The 8,709-nt window shown below is 31.8% G+C and overlaps 2 protein-coding genes across 6 annotated transcripts in view; one reads left to right on the top strand and one right to left on the bottom strand.

Moving 5' to 3' along the window:
- The window catches only part of LOC136974784 (cytochrome P450 3A8-like), a 399,348-nt gene that overhangs the window by 318,566 nt on the left and 72,073 nt on the right, over positions 1–8,709 (top strand). The gene's annotated exons all lie outside the window — the stretch shown is intronic.
- LOC136974797 (disintegrin and metalloproteinase domain-containing protein 10-like) lies at positions 2,628–7,243 on the bottom strand. The gene is made up of 6 exons (XM_067269741.1): positions 7,204–7,243; positions 6,205–6,896; positions 5,786–6,138; positions 4,679–4,996; positions 2,818–3,373; positions 2,628–2,746 (listed from the first exon to the last, which is right to left on the bottom strand). The coding sequence occupies exons 2-6, from the start codon at positions 6,831–6,833 to the stop codon at positions 2,635–2,637; spliced, it is 1,968 nt and encodes a 655-aa protein (XP_067125842.1). The 5' UTR covers positions 6,834–6,896; positions 7,204–7,243; the 3' UTR covers positions 2,628–2,634.

Raw genomic sequence — 8,709 nt, 5'->3', positions numbered from 1 at the left:
TCTAGTTATTTCCAACAATTGAAAATCTCTTAAAATTCAGTCATTGTTTCGTACTATTGTATTAGTAAATAAACAATGTTAGTACTAATATACCATGCTTTTAGCTCACGACTTAAAATTAAATAGATTTAGATAGCTTAATAAATAGGATTTAACAATTTGGAGGACTTATCACACCAAGGCCGACAGAAAAAATACCAGATCTTTTACAAAAAGTCGTTAATAATCACTTGATCTGGTATTTTTTCTGTCGGCCTTGGTGTGATAAGTCCTCCAAATTGTTAAATCCTATTTATTAAGCTATCTAACTCTATATACTATAATGTAATTTGATAATTTGTTCTAATTCTTTCAATAAAGTGCTCTACAGTCTCAGTCTTCCCTACTTCCGTCAAGTAATCCATGAATATTTGACTCTCGGATATGGCTGACACTTTTGCACAAGAAAACAAACTATGATACTTCTGATGTCAATAACGTGTACTATTGAAAGTCATTCAGAAAATTTGCATAAAAAATACGTTTCAAGACAAACGCTTTCATAATATGTAATAATATTTATTCCAACGTAAGGTATATGTAAGTTACGGTGCGTAAGTATAAGTCGCACTCAGCTTTGTGTTATTTTCGTGATAGGAATTGTTTCTCAAAGCCGATGTTGGCAAAATCAAAAAGAATTGAAGTCGACAGAAATAACCAATTTAACTAATGTCAATGCAAGAATTGGTAGTCGTTGCGCTGTAAGGCAGAAGAGCAAACCAGAAACTTTCTTAAGAGAAGAAAGGCAAACTGATTTCCTTAGCGACACGTATGTCCTCCACTGGCCAGTCATTTTTCTCGCGAACGTATTTCTTAACGCATCGCTGCGAAGCACTGCTGAACATCATGATGAATTGATTCCAGTAATTGTCTGAATCATTTCATCAAGATGCAGGTAGACTAATTTATTCCGCGAATGGATGAAACATTTCGTCAGACACACGAATAATACTGTTGTGAATCCCGTATCGCACATATTGACTATGCACAACAAAACTCTATCGATCGTTTGTTTGCCTTTCCACTGCAGCCTTTGGACAACGCTTTCGTAAAGCCATTCATAAAATTTTATAAGCAGGAGAAAGAGCATTGGCGAGTGTCTCATGAGTGTAGAGTATTTCAGTGTTTCAAATAGGCGAACTCGTGAGAAATGCGTACCAGAAACCGTCGACTATGTCCATCGTCATCAATTAATTTAAGGCAATATAAATCTACGCATTTGAAGATTACAGTTTCACCGATATTGTGCATGACGTGGGGAGAAGAGCAGCAATGCCTGCGGCGGTGCAGACACAAGAAGAAACTGAAAAACACAAAAAATGTCGGTGTTACATAAAAAATTACACTCTTACCTGTGATTCCATCCACCTGTAAGAAAGGCATTGAAACAAATGATGTTGACGAGCTAATCGTACCGAAGTAGCTATGAAATTTCCACGCCAATAACACTCAGCTTAAAGCATCACGTTCAACGTAAAAGGCTGCAGAAAACTTTCTTGCCACCCTCTCTTTCACTGTTTTTACATTTTCACCATAGAAGCACAGTGTGTCGCCATTACCACATCCATCTGCCTATGGTATATGGCTGGATGGTTGTGCTTGATTTTGACTAAAGTTGCTTAGTTGTGGTTCATCCCATTGTTCATGGGATCCCACACAATAGTTAGGAAAAATGGAGTCTGGCATAGTTATACTAATTTTACATCTTACAAGTCTAAATTTTTTCTTTCAAAGGGCTACAACTTTCAGTAAATTACGCCTTAAAATATTGTACAGTCAAACCTGTTTTTATGCGGTGGATAGGGACCGCATAAAAAAACGCATAAAAAATCGCACGAAACTTCACGAGTGGCTATAAAAAATAGTTTTCGCAACACAATTAAAAAAATATTTTTTATGCGGTCAACAGGGACCGCATAAAAAAGTCTCACATAGAAAATAACTCAAAACCGTACGAAATAGAATTTATTGACAACAGATGTCAGCACTTGACTGCATCGTCTGGTCTATCGTCTGTTTTACATATTTTTGTCCAGGTGGTGTTTTGTTGACTTAAAAAATAAATTATTTCATTTTTCGCATATTCATGCAATAATATTACTATAATAAGTGCATTTATGCTATAATAAGTCAACGTGAGACATGACAAATCGCACGAGACTAGTCGCCAACTATACCGCACAAATAAAAAATCGCACAAAAAAAGATCGCATAAAAAGAGGTTTGACTGTATTTAGTAATTGAGTGTAAACATGTCTACCAGTGTTTAGTGATATCATACATTAGACTACTGTTTGCACTGAGCAGCCTCTATGACAACTCAGCTTACAATAAAGATAGTAGCGGTCTTGAACCATTGCTTGTTTACCGTGGTATTCTGTTACGGAAAGAGTATTATTTTAACTGTTAAATATTAGCTGACAACAATAACTAATATAATTAAAATTTTTTCTAACAGTACATTAATTACAACTAAGCAGAAGTATTGAAAATATTGAGAATGAAAAAATTTTGACTCAATTGAATTTCAAAATATTTTATTCGTATTTCTAATTACTTTATAATATTTTGTCGTGAAATTTCGACAAAACACGATCAAAGAAACAAAGTTATGAAAGATGGGATTAGAAATAACGTTAAAAAAGTATCTCTCCAGTTTCCTGAGATGGATTTAACAGATGTATGTTGAACATAGCATTTTCCGTTCCTGAAAGAATATATAATTAATTTTTTTATTATATTATCATTTATATATTGTATAAAATAATATTTTCTTACTTCAAGCACTGGCCTGTATAATTATTACAAGGTGTACCTGGAAGCATTGCATATATTTCCCTGTTTGCTTTGAAAATGTTAAATTCTGTAACGGTTTTGCAATGTCTTTTTTTATTCTTACAACAGAGATGGCATTCTTTGTTCGGTGGACATTTGCACGTTTCTAATCCGTTGTGCTTGCACACATCAATAGTACACGTGCCAGATCTACAGACTTTAGATTCTAAACACGATGTTCCATCTGGTAAACTGATCTCAGGGCAGAATGGTGACAGTCCATTGCAGTAAAGAATTTTTTCTCTGCAAGGAATGTTAACAAAACATTTGCGTTTTACTTCTTTTGCCACAAATTGACATTTTTCGTTGCAACAGTTTCCTTCTCGAGGACTACAAAAGTTTTTCGAATATTTAAGGATGGTACACGGTGCAGGTGATCCTGGTGGATTACAGCAACGATCCAGCTTGTTACAGTAAGTTACGTTTCCGCAATCGCATTCTTCTCCTTCTTCTGTTATTCCGTTACCACAAATCGATTTCGGTTTCATCATACAAAATGCTATTTAAAAAGTATCATTTAAATTACTAAGCATTTTATTATTCATATAATTAATTGTTGCAAATTCCTACTTGAAGATTGTAATAAGAGGAATAGACATGCAAAAACTAATTTCTTGCTTTGCTGTCAGGATCAGTTCAATATTATTAAGAATATTGATATTAGGATCTTTTGTTAGTTGTATGTCTCGGATAAATCCAGTTCGTTCTTTTACCATCCGGTCTGGTGAAATCCGCAATGAATATTAAATGCGCCCTTTTAGTGCCCAGGACAGACAATGACAAATTGATAACTGTAAACACGCGAAGATGGAACAAGGCTTGCTGATGAAACAAGACAGGATGTAGTTTGAATTACACTTAGTATGTGTAACTTAGTAGTAAATTACTGTAAATACCGAAATTAAATCAGCACATTAAAAAAAATAATTGGTATATTGCTGTTTACCTATATGCGCAAAATGTGTTTCACAATTAAGTTCACACCGTTTAGACAAAGGTTACAAAAAATTACCGGTTTATTGCTGGGTCAAGTCATTCCTATATCTCACACCAGAAATTTTAAAAAACACTGAAAATGAAGTCAACATGTCTCTCGTTTGCACATCTCAACGAAAAAACAAGGTTTAATAGAAAACAATCTCAAGGAGAAAGAGAAAAATTTCTCAGCATGTAAAAGAATAATACAACAAAGAAAAAAAATACTCTGTTTTGAAACACCTGTAGAAACATTTTAAAAATATATAGCACGAATGGGTTTACTGTCAATATTTTTATTCTAATTCATCGGAATAAATTATGTGTAATACTGATATATCAATTATGAAAACATTGATCACGTTTTAGACAAGATAAGGACGATGAGATTCAGCCTTATTTATTGAAGAAAAATGAAACTCTCTGCTATAAAAATTTCTCTATAAGCACTAAATAATGTTTCATTGATACTTTGATTTTTAATTTTAACGAATTTAATTTCAGAAACACACCTATGTTTTCCCATCTATGAGCAAGATAGGTTAATTGAAATGATTTCATAAAATTGTAAAAAAGTTAATAATTCCAGTTTTGTGTTGACTGTAATTAAAAAACTTATCCATGAAATGAATTTTTATTTATTTATTTTTTTTTAATAATTAACAACCACGTTTTGTTCCGTCTTCCCGTACCTCATTCTTCTATTCACCCATCACTATTACAATTCTTTAAAAAACCAAGAATTAGGAATACTAATGTAAAGGTATTCTAAAATTATATACATTAATTATTCTTTTACATAAAATCTGAATATGTCGAATTTACGTACCTCCATTTTCCACAAACAAATGTTTGTGTATATCTCTTTTACTACAAGGTGAGAAAATCCAATTATTGTACAATGATCCATCCGTATAATTGAGTACTAAAGCAGAATACATGATATAATTTCCTAAGGGGTCATTCATGTCTCCGGGCGAACATGTTACATCATTAGGTGGATCGTGTTCACTTCCAAATGAATGGCCCATTTCGTGAAACAAACTATTGCTAACGTGTGCTTTTAAAACATTCTTACTACGTGCAAGAGTTGTAACAAACACTATATTGTAACTTTTATCTGTCTTACTTCCTAAACAAACACCTCCTAAAATAATGAAAAATATAATTATTAAATAGAACATTTATTATTCAAAGAATTAATTGAGGATATTATATATACTAATGAAATGTAACAATTTTCATTACGTATGTTTTGGTATATGTATTGACTTTGCTATTATAAAAAAATTATTATAAATATATATTTGGAAAATACTGTATAGAAAACAGCGTGACTCGTTTTATTATATTATATACCTCAATGATCAAGTGAATAAAACTGAAATCCAATGGGTCACAACTGAGTAGCAGGTCACACGAAGTTTATAGTATACAATTCATGTTAACACGTAAATAACTTCCAGCTGCTGGTAGAAAGTTTTTCAGAAGCCACATCCTGCGTAGAAGACCCATGTGTTGAATTGGCTTATTTCATCAATCCATCGCAATTTTGCATTATTTTAAGATTATTTAAATTAAGGTAAATGTTTAAATTTGATCTCATGTTATTAATTGAAAAAACCGACACAACACAACGGCGATCTGTAAGAGGATGCGTATTGACAGAATTTCAATATGAAACTTGACCCTGCTTAGGTGCTAAATAAGTGAATAAAATACGGAAAGATTCAGGTGATCATCTTGATAATAAGGACCTAAGCTTAGAGGTGTGTTATCAATCAAGACACTGGTGGGCTAAAATCTTTAAATCGCGGGTGTAACAAAGAATTACTACAATAGTCAATATACTGATTTTTCAATTTACTTTACGTTACTTCTTAAAGCGGTTCTAAATTTACGGATAAATTTGATCAAATACTAAACTTAAACATACCCAGTATTGCCTGTCCAATTACTTCATTAAAATCTCTGTTACAGAAGGTTACAGACAAGCACGAAGTTTGTCTCGAATAAGCAGACAAGCGAAGTGTAAAAGCAGTAGCGTTAGTTTCAATGAAATTCAAGTGATAAAAAGAGCTATTTGGATTTTCAATGATTGTGATTTTCTCTACATTAAGTCTAATCCCTTTTGTCACATCTTCGTCGTTAAACTTCAATTTTCGAAAAACTTTGTCTGCCACCTTTACGTGATACAACATTTCTGCAAGAATGGTTGCTCGATCGCAATTAAATGCATCTACGAAAGTATGATCTGCCATGATTTCCAGATTACACGTTAATCGTTTCCTGAAAGAAATTACATAAAAAAAATAAAAATGAAGTGTATGAATTTTAATTAATAATATTTCTTACCCATTATTAACTGTAGATTTTCGTACAGAATATGATTCCCGAATTTTATTGTAATTAAAAAATTTCATTGATACAGAATTATCTAACAGTCGGTTGGAAGAGAGTCTACTCCCATTTAAGCTTCTGCCTCCTACAGGTAATATATCCACTTCTTTATAAATGATTAATTTATTTTTATAAATCTCACTTTTTAAATACGTAAAAGCATTCTCTGTATAATACGTTTCGTTATTCAATACAATTTTACCAATAAATCCATTTTCGTGGAGATATCCGTTTACGAAAGATAGCTTTGCACCCGAAACATTTCCTTCGTAAATGAGAGATCTCTCAATATTTTTTAGATATAATTTAATAATTTCGTCTTTAATTATAAAGACTTTGCTGCTCGGTGATGTTATTGAATTGTCTTCTCGCAGGTTCAGTTCAAAATTCTTTCTGAATGCGTGAAATTTTACAGTGATTGCTGTTTTCTCACGAATAGATTTAGCTTTAGTGTTTTCATTGAACTTCATTTTCGATTGTATTATCTCATAGTATTTAAACTGGTCTAATTCTATACAGTTTATATGTGATATAATTAATTGAGAGAGTAGCAAAATGCTTACCACCCTTGTCAACAAATCCATTTACATATAAGCTTTGGTTATAAAACTTTACATAAAATAACACTAGAGTAACTTCTTGTTTTCCTAGAAAAAATATTCGTACGATTAGAAAACATCATAGAAAATCAACGGGCAAAAAGATAAATAAGATAGGAAAGAGAAGACTATCATTTTAACTTTTCTGAATGAAGCAATTTCACAGATTTCAACGAATCGTTCGAACGAAGTAGCATTTCCTCCTAAAATTTTTTATCCTTTTAATCGCGGACGTTTAGCATAATAATAAAAACACTTACATATACATATATATTAAATGTAAATTAATTTAAATGTGGTAAAATAATCCAATTAGAACAGAGAAAACAACCGTAAGTAAATAAGAAAAACTTACTCGTTTGATGAAAACGAACAGAGAAGGAAAACACGAGACCATTTCGAACTGGATTAGAATTTTAATATTTTGAAGTTTGCGTGGCTCATCGTGATTGGGCATAGCTGCAGAAAAATATTTGCCAATGTAAATTAATATATAAAACCAACGATTTATCATGAAAATTTGTGATTTTAAACACAAATCGTGCAATAAGAACGAATTTTCCTTGTTGACGATAACAGTAAAAACCTGTCTAAAACGGAAAAATATTTTCGGAAAGGAGCGATATACACGATAAATCTTACTGTGTAGCTGAAAACACGTCATTTACGGGAATAGAAGAGGAACGAAAAAACAACTTAAACATGTTTAAAAAGGGAAGTTGAGATTTTGCTTCTCGTAAAATATGCAAAATTACTGTAAAATATAATAGTCCTCGTAGAGTATAATAAACTGTATTAATATTATTGTGTATAATCGAAAATTCGCATTTTTAGGTTCTTCTTTTAGGTTCCAATTTCAGAGGTCTAATCCCTGGCAGTTTTTATCGTACATTAGTTTCTGTGACGTAACTAGCATTTCATATGGCCCGTGCAAAATATAAATTTGGTTTCTTCCTGTTTTAAACAAAATATAAAAATCAAGTACAATATAAAAGGTCAAGGAATTTTTCACTTTAATAGAAAACGTTAAGGAATCTGTTTACGTGGCGATCTTATTCGTCTGAGGCCTGATTATTGCGTAACTAGATGGATGCAACGGATATATAGCCCGTTTTAGCTGCCTATTTACAGCACTGCTTATTAAATTATCTTGTGATTCATAAATATATTATTTGGAAACAAGGAATTATTCATTGTGACATTGTCACAGTAATGGGCTACAATTTTAAATTATATTTTCAATTTATTTCATTTAAAATATACGCTTTTCCCCTCAAATTAATTACGGCTGTTATACTTTTCCGATAGAAATGGAGTCGTGCCAGTCATCTATTAACTACTTTAGGGGGATATTCTGAATTAAAATAAGTTTCCTTACAATTAACATCGAAGGTAGTAGTACAATTAATCGGGGCTTTCATCCTCTACGGTTTCCATATCTAGTCTTGGATTTAGCTTCTTAGCAACTAGCTTCTTTTTCGAGTTTAAGGAAATAAGGACAGACAGAGGACAGATGACAGTAATTATTTATAGGACTACAATTTTTCGAAACTGAAGCCCAATTAATTAGAGGCCACTTGAATGTATAGTGTATTTTGCGAACCTGCATATGGACATTATTAATCATGCATTGAACATTTCAATGGTAAATGAAAAAGAAAAATCGAGCAATTTTCACTACAGTAATAATAAAGAAAAATGTGAAATATATGAAAAAGTAATAATATAGAATTGTACATTGAAACAGCATTTAATAATAATTCTGAATTAATATAATAATATTTTTTATACAGTTAAACCTTGATTTCGAACATAATTCGTATCTCACATGTTTTTTATGGAAATAAATTTTTCCATAAAA

Source organism: Centruroides vittatus, unplaced genomic scaffold, assembly GCF_030686945.1.
Source record: "Centruroides vittatus isolate TY-2023 unplaced genomic scaffold, ASM3068694v2 contig_356, whole genome shotgun sequence".
NCBI lineage: Eukaryota > Metazoa > Arthropoda > Arachnida > Scorpiones > Buthidae > Centruroides > Centruroides vittatus.
This window is presented reverse-complemented; position numbering and strand designations above follow the sequence as displayed.

What these genes read in the sequence shown, in the direction of transcription:
- LOC136974797 (XM_067269741.1), bottom strand. Translation starts at nt 6,833, where the DNA reads ATGGATTTGTTGACAAGGGTGGTAAGCATTTTGCTACTCTCTCAATTA. An exon ending in AAATCTACAGTTAATAATGG is followed by an intron (nt 6,139 to 6,204) that starts GTAAGAAATATT and finishes AATTTCTTTCAG; the next exon opens with GAAACGATTAACGTGTAATC. An exon ending in TATACAGGCCAGTGCTTGAA is followed by an intron (nt 2,747 to 2,817) that starts GTAAGAAAATAT and finishes ATATTCTTTCAG; the next exon opens with GAACGGAAAATGCTATGTTC.